Source organism: Numida meleagris, chromosome 4 (assembly GCF_002078875.1).
Source record: "Numida meleagris isolate 19003 breed g44 Domestic line chromosome 4, NumMel1.0, whole genome shotgun sequence".
NCBI lineage: Eukaryota > Metazoa > Chordata > Aves > Galliformes > Numididae > Numida > Numida meleagris.
The window spans coordinates 75348161-75368535 of record NC_034412.1 but is presented as its reverse complement, the minus strand read 5'-3'; the positions used below and the strand labels follow the sequence as shown (position 1 = coordinate 75368535).

At 40.9% G+C, this 20375-nt stretch overlaps 1 protein-coding gene across 1 annotated transcript in view; it reads left to right on the top strand.

Annotated features, from left to right (window-relative positions):
* The window catches only part of UBE2K (ubiquitin conjugating enzyme E2 K), a 39575-nt gene extending 20235 nt beyond the window's left edge, over window positions 1-19340 (top strand). Inside the window, exons 4-7 of the mRNA XM_021395737.1 lie at window positions 1628-1710; window positions 10445-10544; window positions 13959-14087; window positions 14472-19340. Coding sequence (XP_021251412.1) covers window positions 1628-1710; window positions 10445-10544; window positions 13959-14087; window positions 14472-14546 — 387 coding nt within the window. The 3' untranslated portion in view covers window positions 14547-19340. The remainder of the gene's footprint in view (window positions 1-1627; window positions 1711-10444; window positions 10545-13958; window positions 14088-14471) is intronic.

Below are 20375 nucleotides of genomic sequence, written 5' to 3'. Positions count from 1 at the left end.
GGAGGGGAGCGGTGCCAGTAGCACTTATCTCTTGTCCTTTGAGTGACTTCCTTGGGTCTGGAGTGAAAGACAGTAATTTCTTGTTACTGAAATGTCTGTTGGTTTCAGTTCTTTCATCTGCATGTGTTCTAGTGGGAGCTAAAAATAAGAGGGGCTGAAATCAGTCGTAGGCCCTGAAAGATGAGTCTGTGGACCATGGCTTAATTGCTGCTTTAGGGCTTGATGCTCATTTCCAAAGCTTATAGATAGCTGTTAGAAACTCAGTGCACTGTAGCATAGTACTGCTTATTCTGGAGTAGATGGTCTTGAATTGGAGGCCTTTTGGCTTGTGTCTCGCCCTGCCTTTCATCTGAAAGATTTCTTTATGTTGTTCAGAATGTGGTTTGACAGCCATTGTTAGCTTGCATTCTCTGCGAGAAAATACTCAATATTTACATGTTGCCTTGTGGTGGATTTTTCATGTTTTACATTTACAGAGTTGAGCTCGTTAATAAGAGGCTTAGCAGATACGGTCTCTTAGATTCTGTCCTGGAAAGCAGATCTCAGCTATTCATACACTGACTGGTTTGATTTTTATTTTAGTCCTGTATATACAGTATTTTGCTGTAGTACTTGACCAATTATGTGCTGGCTGCACTGATTTGCTTGCAGACCGGGGCAAAAGTTGAAAGCGAGTCTGTGCTGTTCATAAAATGTTTGGCAAGAGTTTGGAGTGAGGAGGTGGAGATGGGAAACACTGACACGGGTCAAAGTCATTATAAGGCAGTTAAAAGCAACTGAGAGGTTTGAAGAAAATTCGATGGGCATCCATGGGTTTGCATACGTTCCTTTCAGAGGACAGCATAGAAAGGAAAATGCTGCTTTTAACTTTCTCAGCATCTTAAAAAAAAAAAAAGTACACATGCTTTGTTATGCGTGCTTTATGAGTGTGGATACACTTCAGTGTTAAAATATGGACACGAGCAATGAACGAGTGCTGGGACCAGGTCTTTCCAACAGCAAAGAAGAAGAATTCTAATTTAGTTAGGTTTTGGTTTGTTAAAGGTCATTGTGCAAGTGGATAGCAGGACTGGATGTTTGTGAAAGTAGTAGCATCCACCAAGGAAACTTCTTTGATGCTCCGGTAGGTACCAGCAATTCAGCTGAACAGTGAGATCCAGTGCCTACATCGAGGGTCAGGGATCTGCCTTAACTGAGCAGACATTCCAGCACCTATGCTGACTTGTGATAGTGCTGAAGATCTATGTCTGCTTTTCACTCTCTGCTTGTGTTTAAACACTGGTACTTCTGGAGGATATTTCTAAGTGGCTTTGTGTGATGTGAGGATGTACCGGTGTGACAGTGTATGGGGAAAACAGGTGGGGATGATTTTGGTATACTCAGTGGAGCAGTCGTTTGTTTCTGAATAAAGCAAGACTGTGTGTAACAAATGGACTTGCAAACTTGAGGCCTCCTGAAGAAGGTCATATTCTAAAGACTAAGACTAAAAGGTCTTAGTTCTGTTTTTAGTTTGATCTTTCCTAAACCATTATTACTTCCTAATATTAGAAATGGTGCATTTTAAATATGTTTACTTCATATACTGCATGTAATAACCATTTTATTTTAAAATTTTCTTGTGTTTTAGGTGCGGTTTATCACCAAAATATGGCATCCTAATATTAGCTCAGTTACTGGGGCCATTTGTTTGGATATTCTGAAAGATCAATGGTAAGATTCCATACAGGCTTAAACGTGCAAAAATCAAGTATGCCAGTGTCCTAGATAGAAGGCAGCAGCTCATGTTGCTTTTCAGTTTGCGTTTGTAATTCCTATATGCTTAAAGCTTAAAGTATTTCAGTACAGTATTTTATAATGAAATGGTTGGGAAGTAACTATGGAGAGGATTGAGTAGTTATTAATTGATTAATGAGCTTTTTCAGAAACTTTTGCACAGGTCAAGGTGTAAGTTTCATTGCTGATGTTTTTTAGTTCTTCTCCAGTAACAAATACTACCTGCTGCCTTCAGAGCTTTGTCTTTTCAGCCTCCTGAGATGCAAGCAGAAAAAAGTACTTCATTTTGATTTTTTGGCTTGTTATTTCCAAATAAAATTAATTCTGAGAGAGCTAAAACAATGTATGGAGTACAACTGGGAGTCTGGGAGTGTAAAAGCTAACAGGTGAACAATAGCAAGGGGAGAATTACCCAGAAGAGACTACCATACTAATTCTGTCTCAGTTATGGCTGGTGATATTTACAGTTTGAACCTCTAAACTTTAGCCTTTTAGCTGATGGTCAATTGCTGACTGACTACTTGTTACTGCTGTGTTTCTTTAAGAAGTTTTAATAGCCCAAACCTTTGGAATAGATCTCTCCAAACAGTGAGAGCTGAACTCACTGTACACTTTTTCCCAAGTGATGAAATGTTCAAACGGTATGAAGTGAATGCAGCAATTGCATCGTTGTTCTGATATCCAACAGAAGAGAAGAAGGATGAATTTCACTCTTAGGTGTCTGTCCTGAAAAAATGGCACTATAATTCCCAGCTAGATAATATCAATATCTAATCCACATAAGCTTCAAGTGCTCATAACTTCCTCAGCTTCATCGAGACTAGTATTGGCCAAGCAGGTGTCAGCAGGGTTTGAAAGAGAAACTCTAGAGCAAAAAAAAGTTTGAGTTCAGGTCTTGCAGCTGACACATGGAATATATACTTTCTTTTACGTGATAAGTTTTGCAGCACATGTGGCAGAGTATGGTATAAATTAGTGAAATGAATTGTAAGAAGCATAAATAATTATTACTTGTCGTCTTTTTGTTGGAACTGCTTAGTTTTTCTTACAATCTTGCACCACTTTGGCCATATTTTAGGCAATAGAATCTGCAGGTTTCTTTCATTCGAGGCAAGGTTTACATAGTGAGTATATGGGAAGTATTTATTTCTAGAAGCAAAGGTGGTTAACAGGGGAACTTCATCCCAGTGTCATTAATACTGTCCTGGGAAGAATTTATCCAAAATGTTGAAGTTCAGGGTTTCCATCTTTTGCTACTCCTTTGTTCACTGTCTGGTTGCATTACTGGCAGTACCTAGGCTTGTGACTTCAGGTATCTTCAAGGCTAAATCTTTCCCTACTGAAACTCCTAAACGCTTTTTTGTTTGTTTTTCAAAAATGACATCTGCCATTTTCTATTGAAATCTTTGAGGAAGGAGTCCTTAGCAGAAGTCTTCCTTATTTATCATATTTTGAAATAAAACCAAAAGCCTATTAACGATTTTTAAAAAACAAGTGTTTAATTATCTTCATGTTACTTTAATGCGTTCCTGAATTAGTGTTTCCTATGAAGAAGAATGGGTGTTCTTGCCTTTGTATCAGCAGACTGGGATTCGGGAGACCACATTTCTGTTTCCGTTCCTGGAACAGGTCTTCTGTTCTCTTTCAGCAATGCCAAATGCTAGGACTTGAAAAATTCTCACAATTCAGTCTTATCCCAAAGCTGCTGCTTTAGGAGTTGAGCAGTTAATAGCTTTCAGGTGAGTTTCCAGTCTTTTCAGTTGCTGATGAAACTTTAAAGCAAACAAACAACTGGGGGAAAAAAAAGCCCTATAGAATATCAAAGGCAATGGACAATCATTAAGACCCAAGGAAATAATGAACTGAAATTTGGAAAGGAAGAACAGGAGAGGAGATTTGACTTGTGTTCTTGTAATCTTTGAAAGTTAGATCTTGCACAGATTAATCTACATCCACCAATAAAGAGATTGTTCTCACCTTCTATCACCAAGATGTATTCAAAATGGGGATATCCGAAGAAGGTCTTGCCTATGTGTATTTAAACTGTCTGGTACAAGGAGCACTGATATCATACCATTTGTATATTGCTGATAATACAGTGATAATGCTCGTACGTATGGTGAATGCAAATACAACTGTTATCATGTATTTGTACAGTCAAAAAAAACATCTCTCCCCTGCTCACCAAACCCATGGTAAGAGTTTTCTATTCTAATAAGCCTGGTTGAGATATTGTTATGCATATTGGCAGAAGCCTTTATCAGCTTGCAAAGTAATGCCTTCAAATGATTCTGTGAGTTTAATGAATTTTTCTCCGTGCTATATGCTTGATGCTGACATTCTCTGCAGCTGTGGATTTTCATATTTAGATGTGTAAATACCTGTTATGCAAGTTTGTTTGCAAAACAACTATTGTTTACCAGTAGAATTAAAATGGGGATATGATTTTATAGAAAGAATACCATTTATGCAGGTCTGATCTGACTTTTGTGGTTTTGTTTAATGTAGCTTGCATTTATCTTCCAGGCTAGTATTCTATCCCTCAATTTTATTCTTAAATATAAATTGTATCCAATACTTTCAACTGAAACCCGAGAGCTAAATTATTTGAGAGCTGTTTTGCATAAATCCCTTGAGCAGTGATTTTTTTTCAAGCAGACATGTTGTGGCTGTGTATGTTGCTACAAAGAACTTTTTGCTGTTATGGTTTTGACAAGTGATATAAAAATGAATTATAAGAATATTTTTTTTTTGGTAGTGGCTATATTGGAGCATTCAACCTTCAGTTTTAGTTGATAAGCAAAATCATTCTAAGAGATAACATAAATTTAATAGGTACATAAGCAACAGCCAGCAAGTAATCATCTTGGGCATCTAAATCTGCTGGGGCTTGCTCAGTTCATTGGAGGGACACTAAGCCTTTTCAGAGCTTTGGAAAAAAAAATGCAGAGAATATTAGCAGTGCTTGAAGGAACTCTGCTGTAAGCCTGCCACTTCCCCCCATCCCAATGTCAGTGTCGCCGCACCCAGCCTTGTATTTCTCCTCTAAGTAGCGACTGTACAACAGGATTCCACTCAAAGGCCTCATTTATTTCTTCTCTCCTTCCAAATCCCGTAAACTCCTAGTACAAATTCCTGGATCTTTTCTCTTGGATTAGCAAGTTCAGTTATTTCACAAATTGAATAAATATTGCAGATCATTTAATAGTAATAATAAATGTTTCCAGTAAACATGCCTGGTTGACAGACTGGAACAGCAATCTGCTGGCTGCAGCTGTTCCTGTTGTTCTGCTGGGTTGCCTCTCAAAGGTGGAGTACCAGAGAGACTGTTTTCAAGGAGGAATGTACAGAACATAAATAAAATCTTCCTTAATAGAAAATTATTTAGCCTTTAAAGATGATGTGGGGAGAGGGAGAGTGCTTCGTAATCCTCTTAGGACTCTTTCAGCTCATGAAAAGGTAGGAGATTTCTTACCTCGGGCATACTGAGCACAACTGGGTTGGCATGCTTTTCAATATTATCATTGTATTCACCTCCAACTATGGCTGCTTATTTTTAATGGAAATGCCCCCAAGATGTTAAAAAAAAAAGTGCGCGTTTGCATAACCATTGGTGTTCTGATTGGCTCCAGGTTTTCCTTAGCAGAGTGTTTCCTTGCACTACCCTTGCACGTTTACCAAGTGCCATGCCACCAGAAAGCCTGTTTGGGGACAGGAGTTGTGGGGTGGGGGCTTTTAGTTTTAAGTTCTCATTTCCCACCTGTTTTACAGATTCCAAGATAGCAGGCCTGCCTAGTGGCTAAGGAGTATTTTGGGATAGGGTCAGGGATTACAGTGAAGTTCAAGAGGACCAGAAGTCAGTAATGCTGTGGGACTAGGTACAAGGCAAATAGAAGATGGGGGTGCAAGAGGCTTACCTGCATCAGATAACTGCCTGCTTTCTAGTTCTAATTGGTAAGACTTCAGGTGGATTTGTGTACCTGCTTTGAGCATTGCATTCTAGGAAAGATGGGTTTTTCCATTGGTTCCCAGAGTAAGTAACAGGAATGATGGCCTAAGCAAATATGACCTATGAAAGATTGGCCATTTTAGCATGCCAATCAGCAAATGGAGTCAGACACCAAAATAGATTTTCCAAGGAACTTGTGAGGCAAAGATAGCAGACAAAAGTCTGTCAGGAAGTGATCGAATACCCTGCCTCTGGCAAAGAGGAGGGGAGGGAGTTAAAACCCAAACATGCATCTTCCATTGCTAAAGGGAATTGCTTGAACTTGATGATAGGTTGGATTCTAAATTCTCACCTAGAAATGAGCTTCAAGTATAAGAAGGGTTCAAAGTATTTTGTTCAAAATGTATTCCTGAAAAATCGGCTGCTGAGGAACACTGGAAAAATGTGGAAAACCTCTTTTTTTTTTTTTGGAAGTTGGTTTTAAGGAAAATCCTCAACTTTTCTTGCAGGACATTCTTGTCCAGCTTCTGGGGAGGTGATACTGGGTGTGTGTTCTTGTTTGTTTGTTCTGTGCCACTCTCAGCCTAGGTTTTCTCCAGAACTGATGATGACATTTGTTTCTGCTTTTTGCTAATGAGGAACAGGTCCTGCTGCTTTTTCTGGTGTTTGTGAATGTAATTCTGAGCAGCCATCTCTATTCACTTTATTCTCCCAGAAGTAGGTAATAGGAAGAAAAAAGGTGGCTTTTTTAAAGGAAATTGGAGAATGAGAATCTATTTTTAGCTGTCCTTCCAATTTCTTCTGGGAATCTTAATTTGCTTCTGAAAAAATCAAGCCTCATCTACGTAGAAAATAAAAAGACTTTTGGACTTTTGATCAGGAAAGCTAATTCGTGTCCTAAAGGTAGAAAATGTTACTTGAGTATATGGTAGTTAAAGTAAATGTCAGATTTTTTTTACCTTTATCCACAAACCTGATCTCCCTTCCATTAAAAAAAAAAAAAGTGTATATATATGCTACAGTATTCGAAGCCAAAACTGTAGCTGGTTTTCTTTTATAACTTAAGAATATTTCTTCAGGTGCCTGTGTCAAATGAAGGCTGTCTTATGCATGAGATGAAGAAGCCATTTTGTTGAATGAAAATAAATTGTAAACTACATTTTAAAACTTTTTAACAGATACAGCTAACCCAGTCGTGTCTTTAATTTTTAGAGTGAGTTCTGAGAGTTATCAGCCATCTGTATATTCACACAAGTGAAATATTTATTTTTGTTACTCATTTTGAAACTGGAGTGTCAGAAGTAGGTCTCAAGATGCTCCATATCGGTCTACTAACAACAGATGAGTCTGGAAAGGCAGAGCCGGGAGGAGCCATGCTGGGACTCTGCTGTGTTTCTCCATGGCGCCTCTTGTCCTCGGTAGTGCCCCCTGCCCTGCTGAGCTATTCTTTCTGCTCCTAGCAGGTACAGTGTAAATGAAAGTAAATGACTTGTAAAAACAGCATGTGTGGCCAGAACTCCATTCATGAGTTCTGTTTATCCAGTTTAAATAATGGTAGTATTTTCAGACACCTGAAGTAGAAGGATTTCTGTGAGGGAAAGTTTGGAGCAGCTTTTTTTGGTGACAGTGTAATTACAGTGTCAGTTACAGTTGATAGGGCCCCAGCACAAGAAAGACGTGGAGCTCTTGGAACGAGTGCAGAGGAGGGCGACCAAGATGATCAGAGGGCTGGAGCACCTCTCCTATGAGGAAAGGTTGAGGGAACTGGGCTTGTTTAGTCTGGAGAAGAGAAGGCTCCAGGGAGACCTCATTGTGGCCTTCCAATACTTGAAGGAAGCGTATAAACAGGAGGGGAAATGACTGTTCATGAGGGTGGATAGCGATAGGACAAGGGGGAATGGTTTTAAGCTGAGACAGGGGAGATGTAGGTTAGATATTAGGAGGAAGTTTTTCACACAGAGGGTGGTGACGCACTGGAACAGGTTGCCCAGGGAGGTTGTGGATGCCCCGTCCCTGGAGGTGTTCAAGGCCAGACTGGACGTGGCTCTGGGCAGCCTGGTCTAGTGGTTGGCGGCCCTGCACTCAGCAGGGGGGGTTGAAACTCGATGATCTTTGAGATCCTTTTCAACCCAGGCCATTCTATGATTCATTCTATGATTCTATGATAGGTAGTTCATGTTAAGTCTCTCTCCCCAAAACAAATCATCCTAGACGGTGTAATAAAACAACTTAACTGAGAGAAAAGGACCTTGGCTTGACAGTGCGTCTAGTGGCTGTGGTAGCTTCTGAAATTCCCTGTGTGAAGATGGAAATGGTTACATCCATTTAAGCTGAGGAAGGTATGAAAGTCCAGTGGTCTGTGACTCCTGGGTGCCAGAGGAGTCAATACATTGCATCAAGAGTCGTTTAGTGTTAGCAGTTATACACTGCTGGCACAACTCACAGTATGTGTTGGACAGATGAATTTCAAAATGCTCCCAGTCAGCAGAGATGGCAGAGAAGAGGAAGACTGTTAGACTAAAATAGCACATGTAAAGCAAAAATACTTTAGTTCTGTTATTCAGGTTCTTTCTTCTGGTGTATGTGATTTAGGTATGGAAAAACAAGATGCTTTGTATTCAGAGTTTACTGAGCTAGCTAGGAGCTCATCATTACAGCTGAGGCTATGTTTCAGCAACTAGGTGTTCTTATTGGATTAAGCATCCTTCTAGTTAATCCCTGGTTTTGTAATTTAAAGAAGCATTCTTTGGCTCGAGAGAAGCATTCGGCTTGGAAGCTGAAATACTCAATCTTAAATTTAACTAGAAGAGAATCTTAAATTCTGAAAAAAATACTGTTTAGTTACTAAGGGGTAGGTTTGGAGGAGAACTATTTGTCGTGACAATTCTGATTTCTTAGAGTACAGATCTCCTAAAGGCATTAGGGCTTTTCACTCTTCAAAATGTAACCCAGAAAAACTGAAGTCTACGAAGCTGAGCGCTTGAGGGGCTTGAAGCTGATAAAGCAGCTGGAATAAAACAATATGTGCTAATTAAAATCTCTGTCACGTGGGATGCTTCTTCTCACTTGCATTTTGATGTGGAACATTGCACTGTGAAATCTCAGTGATTATCAAGTGTTGGGCTTTTTAAGTTAACTTTCTAGGAAAAAATATTTAAGAATTTGACGTAATTAGGGAAGAATGTCTTATTTGACTGGTTAGCAACATAAGAGGAAAACCATACATGCATACTGCTAGGAATATAACATTCAGGTGTCACAATTGTACCTCTGACACCCTACCTCTGTACCCTACCGGTACACTCTGCCATACCTCAAGACAGTGCGTCAGTACTGGGAAATAGCCAAGTTTCTGAAATCTGATGCTGGAAACACAAAAAGAAACAGACAGCAATTCTATCTGGACCAACGGATGAAATTCCTCTCTACCCATTCTAACAAACTCGCTGCCTTTACTTCCAGCCTTCTGGAAAAGAGAAGCTACTTTCTGTTAATTGATACTTGTGTTGGTTATGCTTGTTTCATAACGTTCCTTCAGCATTTCATGTACTGTAACTCTCTAACTCAAATCTAAGATGTTGCATTTTCCTACTTCCACCGCCTCAATACTAGTAAAAGGTGAAATAGTTTTGTGCATTACCTTGAAGATCTGAGTCTGCAGAACCGCTCAGCACAGCAGGGTCCTAATTTGGTTGTCAGTGTGTGCCAGCTGAAATGGTAGATCAGAGATGGTGTTCATGATCAAAATCTATTGAAACTGCACATTTGAAATGTTACAGCTTTACAGATTAGTGTGCCAGTAATGATTTTGTACCTCTTTCTGAGTGATGATTCACTTTAGGTATATGCCTGGTTTTCCCTTTTAAGTGATTGAAGTCTCTTATTCTAGATCATCACTGAGATGAAGGTAAATGATGAACTCTTAGGAGATGAATGATTTTGACTCCAGAGCTGTATTGTCTTCGACAAACTTATTTCAGAGAGGCAGTCAAATGCCTTTAGAGCACCATTGTTTCTACAGAAATGTTTTCCTACACTGTCTGGAATTCTATCCCAGCTGAAGCCAGGATGACTAGTTAAAACTATCAGTAGTATCACATGGAGACGAGAGGAAGTTGAGAGAATATCTTCTGTTGTGTGCTTCTGTAATTGTCGAACCTTTTATTGTGGTAGTGATTCACCGTGTAAATTGTTCCCGTTTTTGAGGGAAAAGAAGTAATGTAAAGTGATGCAATGCAAAAGATGTCACATGTGTGAAATTCGTCTGTTGTAAGAATTTTAAGTATAGGTCACTGTTTCTGTATATGCTATTTTGCTACGAAGAGTGCCAGCAGAGGGAGCACACATTTTCTGACCATTCAGTACCCAGAGTTTGAGCAAGGTGCTGTTATGGGTGGTAAGGAAGGACGACACAACCTTCAAGTGAACTTCTTTTTTTGAGCAAGCAAAATGAATTCTGTTATGTGGGTAAGATCAGTCGTGTAGGTCAAGGATTGTTTTCCAGATACTTAAAGCATTGTTAATGACCAGGTCCCCATTTAAGAGCTCACTTCAATTAAACTGTGTTTTAATACCTCTAAACTGTACCAGTTCAAGATTATAACTCCTAGATTTAAAAATTGTCTCTATGCATATTCTCGTGTCCTCTGTCTTCTGACTAAAGCGGCAAAGATGACCATGGGTGTAGGATTTGGTAAAGTCACTTTCAAATTTTAATTTCAGGGCAGCAGCAATGACTCTAAGAACAGTGTTGTTATCTCTGCAAGCATTGTTGGCAGCTGCAGAACCAGACGATCCACAAGACGCAGTAGTGGCAAACCAGGTAAGAGGCTCAGTTGACTGAATTTCTAACATTTCTGTAACCTTCATTAACTCGAATCGAGTTCGGAACCGTGGAGACAATAAAGATTTTTCAATAATCTACTTGAAAATTGCTTTACAGTAAAAATTACTACAATGTTTTGTGTTCTTTACTCTCTAGATTCAAAGTAAATAGCAGTTACTCTACAGTGTCAAAGGATTTATTTTTTGTTGTCTTCCTAATTTAACTTGTAAGAAATGTCAGGAGATAACACATAGTAAAATGGATTCCAGTAGAGCTTTCCTTTTAAAATCTAAGACTTACAGACATTTGTTTTTATACTGAAACAAATTTTAACCTGGTGTTTTTGGGATTTGAATTGGCTTGTAGCTCCTCCTCTAGATTAGTGTGAATACTGTTGGGTGTTGTATTTGTTAAATGCCAAAATCTTAGGATTAAATGCTACAACTACTCATGAGACATGTTTAATCTAAATGAAGCATTCTGTGTTTTACTTTTGCAAGTACTTGGGTTAACTATTTTAGTCTAGTTGAATACGTATTAACAGAATTCTAGTGTAATCAGCAAGGTTTGTTACTCTTCAGACAGTAGCAACAATTTATTAAAAAAATAATAATAATAGCGTTAATTAGGTCTTGTGATTTACCAGATCTGGTGCTATTTAAATTGTTGATTGAAGATAGGAGCAATCTTTCTGTGACTTTAATCGTTTGAAAATTTTCAACAAAATCCCAAGTATGCATGTGTGTTTCCTTTTTTCTCTGGGGGGAAAGGGGAGGGAGAGAGAGAGAGAGAGAGAGAGAGAGAAGGCTTTGCTTTGCAGTTGACTGATAATAAGGATATATTTCAGTAACAAAAAAAAAAACAACAAAAAGTTCTTCCAGCATCAATCTCATCTATATCTCCTGTAAGTCAGCACCCTCCAGGAGAGGGTAAGAAGCGTGTACTCATTTCTCCTAAAGTCTACGTAGGATGACAGTTAATCAGTGTATCAAAGCTGTCTGGTTTTAGAGAGAAACATGGAGAACAGAGGAAGCCCATTGTGTCACTAGGTGGAATAGCTGTTTTACTTTGTCCTTTATCACAAAGAACAAAAGTTGAGCTTCCTATTGTGGCTGCAGAAGGTAGGATTCCCACACAAAATTCCAACAATCTTCTAGAAACATTTCAGCTGGAAGTTGTTTTCTCTCAGATAGAAAATTCATGAAACTTCCTGGACTCTGAATTGCAGTTTTCCAGGCAGCCTTTCAGGTGCCTCTGGGGATGTGTCCGGTGGGACTGTGGCACAGCTGGTGTAGGGAGGATTCCGTTTCTCCCCTGCAAACATCTGCATGAGGAGCCAATCTGCTGTGTTAGCAGATTGGCCTTTAGCTACGCACATTTATGTAAGTAGAAAGTTGTTATAATCCTTGTGAGAGAGGTGAAGGTAAACATCCAGTCCGTGGTGCACGGTCTTTGTTTTTCCAGGTCACCTGTCTTGTCCCATCCCGTTGTTTCCCTCTACCATTCCCCAAAAAACTTTTTGAAAAGGAAAACTAATAAGGAATTATTTATCTTGCATGCTCATTCTTTGTTTTACTTTGCAGATTTACGTAATTATTTGTTAGATTGTTGAGGTACAAGGTAGTGTTTTCCTACATGTTTCAGCTGAACCCCGGGGAGAACACGGTGTTCCACTCCTGCTCAGATAATGGCAGTGTTTTCAGGTACCGGCCATCTTGAGACGCTGTCCGGTGCCAAAACTACTTCATCACACTTGACTAGTTGCAGCTGGTTTTTAAGTACAGCAGCATAACTGACCGTGATTCCCAATATGGAGACATCAGGAAAAAAGTGCTTGTATGCTTCTCAATTCAGTGAGAAGCCAGATTATTTACAGATACCTAAGTAAAGGAGTTTTATTTGTAGAACACTGAAAGCCAGTTCTGAATAAAACACAGTTATGCAAACAGGATTTCAATCCTTTCCACTTCAGCTGGTTGCTTATTAGGTCTGTCAGTGCTTTCAAATACATAAAAAAAAAAAAATAAAGATATAAGAAGATCTCTTAAGACAGCAGAAAAATACAGTGTTTGGGGATGTTACTGATGCTACCCTTAGCTTCCTCGTTTGTTTAGTTGTAAAGATTAAAAATGTATTAGAGACCACTGTATATGTAAGAGTTATTTCCACCAATAGATCATCTTCTCTATTTGTTTTAACACCATTAATAATCAGTGACTATGCAGGTTTCTTCGTGGGGAGCAGAATTAGCAGGAGATGTACAAAGCTCATGATGCAGTTGAATTGGGGGCTGTGCTGTAGGAAAGGCAAAATGAAATGTAGGAAGTACTCACTTGGACAGTACTTTACAGATACGATTGTTTAGATGTATGGATAAAACACTTGGAATGATAATCGGTTGTTTCTGTCTTTAAAATGATTCTAAAATAATTGAATAGGGCATTTTCCATTATCTTGTCTCATCACTTAGTGCTAAATTTTATTACGTAGTTAAGGATGGGAAAACTTTTTCCAAGTGGAACGATGAAGGGGAAAAAGTATTCTTTTAATAAAGGCAGTGTTTGGTTATGGAGATTTAAGACTTGATTTTCTAGATGAAAGTTGCTAGAACAGGAAGCTATCATCTTGCTTTGTTGTGTATGGTACATGACAGATGACCCACTTTCCTGGCTTCTCAGTTCCTGGCACAGGCTGAAAGCTCTTACTAGGGTCCATTCTGTTTGCTGGAAAACCTGCTAGTGACAAGATAGGTGCAAAATACAATTATGCAGTGTATTTAAATGTTATTGGCTTATTAATGGTAGCTTGCAGAGAGTTGCAGTTTCCTGGTTTTCTTGCACATTCATCTGTTTTTCAGCCTTTTTTTGGTCACGTATGCTGCCCTTACATCCTTATTTTGAGTAGGAGGCTACGTAGTAAAATGTCAGGCCTCCCTGAAAAACTGCAGAAGTCCTTGCAGTGTACAAAACCAGGCCTAATTTTAGTGATGAGAGAAGTACACAGAAGCACGGTGTGACACACACATTCAGCAGTTGTTGACACAGGAGTAGCTCATGCTTTGCTGCACTGAATATAAATGTTCAGTAGCTGTGCTAAATATAGCTACCATACTCCTTCCTGCTCAACGCAGTCGAGAGCAGTGTCAGATTGTACACACACCTGTAGTGCATCATTGAACCTAAAGGCAAATGCGTTCAATTAAATGCTTGCATAGGCTTCAGCTGCATGTAATGCTCACCTCCAAGTGTTGTTTCAGAAACTTGAGCGGGGTCGGTGTGAAATAGGGTTAAAATAGCATTGAAGGTGTTACAGAGAGAATTACGGACCAGAACCTGCTGTGTCATCGTACTCTTTGGTTGGACTGCTGAGCTGACTTAACTTCCCATTCTCCCCTCTCTTTCTTTTGTGTAGTACAAACAAAATCCAGAAATGTTTAAACAGACAGCTCGACTTTGGGCACATGTGTATGCTGGAGCACCAGTTTCTAGTCCAGAATACACCAGAAAAATAGAAAACCTTTGTGCTATGGGCTTTGATAGGGTAAGTATATATGTGAGGTTCCTTCCAACCCAAGCCATTCTATGATATATAACTCGATGTTTTTCAGTAAGGGTGGGACAAGCATACATGTGTCAATACAAGGAGCCATTCAGATGTTAAAGTAAAACTCACTGTTTCTGTGAGCTTTTGTAGGTTCCATTGTACGTTTTTGCCACAACTGGAGTTCTAAGATACTTCATTATTAGTAAATCTCAAGTTCCCCTCACCTTTTTTTGAAATAACCTTTCTGTAAATGATTAGTTGAGACTTGAGCGAAAAACTAACGCATAAATTGATAAACCTGCAAACATCTCATTTCATTTGTCAGTCGCAGGTTCACGCACCAAAAATGTTCCTGTTTACCTGTTTGTTTTCTCATTGCAGAACGCAGTAATAGTGGCCTTGTCTTCAAAATCATGGGATGTAGAGACTGCAACAGAATTACTCCTGAGTAACTGAACCATGTAGAGAGCTGCTTCGGTTGTCCAGCTTGCCCCTTCTGGAGGAGCATCACCATCTGTTATTTTTAGGATTCTCTATAGATTCTCTTTTAAAACTGGCATTCTTGCCTGATGATGCTATCTAGGCACTATTGGAGACTGAAAAACCGCTCTGTAAATAAAGCTAATTAAACGTCTGTGTAAATTTAAAAAGGGGAAATACTTTAATTTTTTTCTTACTAAATATTGTAAAAACTCTTTGAGCTCAGCTAAGATAATGGGGGAAAAACATGCCTACTTTCGTGTTTAGCAGTGTGACGAAAACTAGCAGGAACTTTCTTCAGGATTTTGATTTAGTAATTCAGAAAGCAACATTTTTGAGTGTTAGTCATCAAAATTGTTGGTGCCGCTCATCACAGCTATCTTACTGTTCTTAACATGGATCCTATGTGCCTGTGGATTGACCTATATTTGCATGCTTGTACTTATAGACGTATTAGGTAGGGTCGCTGAAGAGAGCACCATTTAAATACTCGAGTGTTCTTGTACCTATTTTCCTGAAAGACTTAAAAAGATTTACCCAAAGTTTGAAATGGTGACCTGTTCAGAACCTTTTTCTTCGTAGCCTATTAATTGGGAAACCGGATTCTCTTCTCCCTTACGTCATACAGCTAAGAACCCTCCCTAGATTATCCTTCATTCTGTTGGTATTGTGTGCCATGTATGGTAGTCTAGGCTCGCCTATGAAGAACATGTTTTGAATTACCAATGATTTTCATCTGTCATATTTTCTACGCACCTGGTAAGGGTTTAGTATGCCTTGCTATAGCACAAGAATGGAGCTGGTTTTCTTTCCTTTTTTTTTCTTTTTGTCTTAAGTGGATGTAAAATGTTCTTCAGTATATCTTGGATAATATGACTTCACTGGATTTGAAGGAGGAAAAAGCTAATTCTCTGGCATACTGAGAATTATATTTTCTTTTGAGTACTTGATATGATGCAATCAGCTGTTTTTGCAGCAGTTTTCTAGCTTTATTTTGGGCTTCAGTTTAAGGATTGCTTTCCAGGTACTTGAAAACTCATCTACTTGCTCGCGTTTTTCTCTAGTTGACACATGGAGGCTGTGTTGGTGTTTTTACTGTACATACTTCAAATGCACATAGAAGTTTGTTCTCAATTTATCTTTCTTTTGGATTGATGTTTCTGATAAACGAGAACTGAAACTTACCTTGGCTTGTACATACAGTCAGTCTTCTTATTCGTATTAAAATGACATTTCATCCTGAGTGCAAAAGCTTGAAAATTATTAGTTTTGCAACTTCAAACACTAGTACATCTATTTAAAGAGAGCTGCAATGTCTTTATGAATATAATGCTAACTTTTGAGAATATATCTGACAAGGAAGTTCAGTGAAATCCTGAGAATAGAGTGGGCATTGTCTGTGCGGTACCATACGAGTTGTTTTTCCACAACTGCTTCTTTTCCTGAAGAGTGTGTTAACGGGGCTGGGGTGGGGAGATACGTGTCTGGTTGGGCTTTTTCTTGGACTATGAAGTGCAGGTTGAAATAGTTTCACCATTCATAGAGGTTTGTTTATAAGTTGTGCTTGATGAGATCAGGAACGTTGTACCTGATCAGTATCTGGAGCATAGTTGTTGTGGGACAGAACCAGAAAATAGAGCTGTGCAGACCTAACTCTTCGGGGATGTGCCCTGAACTCTTCTGTCCCATGCGTCCAAGCTTAAAATATTTTGGGGCACAGACAGTAAATACTTCTAACTCATATCGGTGCAATACTAAATGCATTTGCTTAGTCTTACACGTACTGCTTTTTGAGGTGTAGTCAGTGATGGCTTTTCTTGGATTTTCCTGAGTTAGTGTAAATCATTCTTGAAGATGCCAAAGGAAACAAATTGTTTTGTCTTTCTTTGTATTTATTTATTTTTTTTAAACAAGAAGCTGCTACTGTTCAGCTGGTTTGCTAGGTGAGAACCAGGGACGGTAGGAAACTGGCAGAACGCCACTAGTGTTAACCTCAAGTTGCTGTCTTTTCTGTTATACAGGGTAAGAACTTGATTACATCGACGTCTTTTGTTGTTGTTGTGTTGTTTTATCCCAATGGTAATTACAAATTGCTGACTCCTTTCCCTTGCTCTTCGCTGTTGTTCATCAAAAAGAAGGAACTAGGAAATCATTGTCAGGGGATATAAAACTTCTGCTATGGGCTCCTGAATGTGTCTTTTGATGAGATGGTCTCCTGAGAACACCCACTGGAACCACGTGTCCAGAGATACCCAGATTTCCTGAACTGCGTATAAAGGAAGATGGGGAGGGAAGAAGAGCAGAAATTTTGAGGTGGTCATGGTTACCACTGAAACAAAACTCTGTTAAGTTTTATTCCTCTTGTGAAGTTACCTCATTTTCGGCTCCGTAGAAGAATGCTTGTCTTCCCCTTTCCCCTTATGTGTAGGTGCTGGACGCTATTTTTTGCCCTCCATCCACGTGCTTTACTGCAGAGATACCATGATGCTAGCCTAGGTGCTGGCAGAGGGCAGCTTCTCAAGGCCTGAGCTAGGAAGGAGAGATGCCCTGGCATTAAGGAGACATCAGTGGGCTCAAGTCCCCAAGTTCTGATGTTAGTCCTTTATAAGGAGCGGTTTTGTCTTCTCGATAATTATCACGGTTGCATATAGGAATAAGGTTGTACAAGGTTAGTTCAACTGCAGCTGGGGCTGAGCCCGAGGGAGTTTACAGTGAGTGTTCAGCTCACTGAGTTTGTACAAAATGTAGTTCTGTTTTCTGCGTGAGCATTGCTGCATTCAGGGCCCCGCAGGTTTGCCAACGCAGAGCTGCCACGCGGGTCGCTCTGCTGTGGGCTCGGGCTGCACTTTTTCCTCTTGCTTAAAAAAGGAATGTTAAATGTGGGGACAGTTGCTTGCTAAGTACAAATAAATCTTGTATTGTCTTCCTTCAGTATTTAAGAAAACAGCTTGAAACAGTAATTCGGAAGTCCAGATGGCCCAATTTTTCTAAACAAGGTGTTGTTAATGGAGCGTACAGATTTCCAGAGCATCAGACCTCACTACTCAATGTGCATCTGGTGAAGAGGTGGGTGGGGAACCGGCAGCTCCTATCTCATCCACTTCCTCAAAAAGCAAAGTGTAATTTTGCACAGAGGTAAAGGAATGTTCTGTTGTGTTGCCAAAAGCTCTGTTTTCCTTGGAGTGCCAAACTCCATCGCTGGCCTCTGGTCCCCCTTGCCAAACTCACAGCTTTCTCCGTTGTGTCTGTGAAGGAGCTGTGCTCCCGGTCTGACCAACTGGGCCCTTTTGGACAAGACCTAGTGATGTATCCTTCCAGAAAGTTGTGGCACGTGATGCTATTCCCGCGTGTTCCGAACTTCCCACTTGTGGCAAAAAGCACACCAAGCAGCGCCGGAACTTGGGGTGAGGCTCGTGCCAGCTGCAGGGCACGGGGCGCTGTGCCTGACTCAGGAGTTAGCTGGGGAGCCGGGCGCCAATGGGCTAGGAATGTCTTTTTTCTTCGTTTTCTTTCTTTTAAATCTGAACGGAGGAGTTAAATAGCCAGGAAGGAGCCTGCTTTGTGATGCTGAGCCTGTGGTGAGTGGTGTGGGTAACAAACATTTGAACTATGCAAATTTTAAGCTTAACAGCTGTGAATCAGTCTAGGCGCTTGAAAGCCTGCGGAGTGCTGATTTAATGGGAGGAGGAAAATCGAACCTGAAACATAGTTTCAAGCAAGAGTTCTTGTCTACTGCATCTGTTAATGTGAAATGTTCTGTTTTCAGAGCAAGGGGAAGAAGCTTGACTGTGTGCGTGTCCCTTGTTTCCTTCCTGAATACCAACAAAAGCTGGCTTAGGGTTGGAGGCTTGCTCAAAGGCGAATAGGATAACCAATGAAGCAGTGTTAGTTTGGTTTCATGTCTGCTTATGAGCAGCCTCAAGAAGGTCAGGTGTCCTCTCCTGCCCTATTTGTTGATGGCAGAAGTTGATCCAAAGCATGTGGAGGAGCATAGCTGCTGATTGATGATCTGGTGATGTGCTCTGCAGGACTTGATGAGCTGAGAACGCCTTTATCGTTCATGCCATCTATTGCACCGCCCAGCTGCAGCGGGAAGCGAAGGCGCTCACTGAGTGCCTCGGGCCTTGCCTGGGAAGGCCACGTAGGTGGTTTTGCTGTGAATCGTCCCCATTTTCCAGGCAGAGCCTTTTCCTATGGCTAGATTGAAGGGCAGCGGCTTCTTCCCTCTTGTTCATTTTCTGATCTGTTCCGAAGCCATGGGTGACAGCGCGCAGCTCGCTCTTCTGCTGGTGCTGCATCCTCGGCTGAGTCAGCCATAGCCTCATCATAAGCCCAACTGTCTTCAATGCATTTTGCTTCTCGCTTGGCTATTCCAGCTGTGGTGCTGTATAGTTAGCAACTCATCTTTTCAGATCTGCTCTCATTCAGCAAACTCTTAGAACCCGTTTGCACTGTACCGTGACGTGATGTTCCTTCTCCGCGGTTACCTGCTTTGTAGGCATCCGCCTCGCTGGCCAGCTGCTTCTGGGGCCAAGCCTTTCCTTGCTGGTGTCAGCTGCGAGCTGTGACTCAACAGCTGAGGAATCGTACTGTGAAAATGCTCTACCTGCCCACTGCTGCTGCTGGGGGGGCTGGAAGAGGCTGCCCTCATAACGCTGATGTCAGCTGTGGAAGAACCCCGCTTTTCACTTCTCCATCTGAAATTCTGACTTTTCTTAAAAAAAAAAAAAAAAAAAAAAAAAAAACCTAAAAAATACATTAAAAAAAAAATCTGATAAAAGCTATGGTAGGAGGTGGGCTCCTGAGCATCAGCCTTCCTCTAACGGGGGGGGGCTGGAATGCAGCATTAGTGTTTTTTGTCTTGAAAATAAAAACTACACAAACACTTTTGTACACAAATGATTTTTTAAATAAACACACATTTGAAAAGATGTTGATTTTTTTTTTTTTTCACTGGGAATGCTTAATAAATGCACGTTTCCCTGAAAGCAGTTTTCCTTTTATTTCTGGTAATGCAGATCGTTCTCACCAGCAGCGAGCGCCCGGGCCCTGTCCTAATGCTGGGGGAAAAGGGTGAGGGAGAAATCGTGTAAATATAACCTGCGTATTGAAAGCGTGCGTTCTTCTGCTAAGGCTGCCTCATAGAGTACAGCCAGTGTCTCCTTTAAAAAAAGGAAAGTGTTGTAGGCTGTGTCTGAAGAAAGAGAGGAAGAAGCTTTTTGTTTTCCACTGGTCTTGTAGCTGTGCGTGTAGAAGTACGGTACTTCGTGTGAACTGCAGCCTCTGCCTCTGCGGGGAGGGCATGGCTCCCGGTGGGCTCCCACCTCTGTCCTGCAGCTGGGGGAGGGCTCGGGCAGAGGCTGTGGCCGTCGTCTGCCTGGGCTGTGCTGGTGGGTTCGTGTCAGTGGCTGCTGAATGGAACAGGGTGGCCTGAAAGCGGCCCTCTGCCCAGCTGGAGCGGGGAGCTGGGAGGGGATGCTCGTTGCAATACGGACCCTGAGCTGGGTTTGCAGGCCGTGAGCCGCGTGGCGTTGCTGTGTGTTGTGTCGGCGTGGCTGTGAAGAGGGGCTTCGATCCGCCATGCTCACAGCGGTGCTGTGTGCCGGCACCGCGTTCCTTTGCAGGGGTGAGGGAGAAGAAGCACTCCTATGGCCGGGGCTGGGGGCTTGTGCTCGGCCTGGCTGGTGAGTTAGAAATGGGGGGGAAACGTACTACCTTGTTCTTGTAGTTAGAGACTGCTATGATGCGAGCAACTGAGAGCTTTATACTTCTGTATAAAGGCCTTGCAAAGCTGTGTAATTTCTT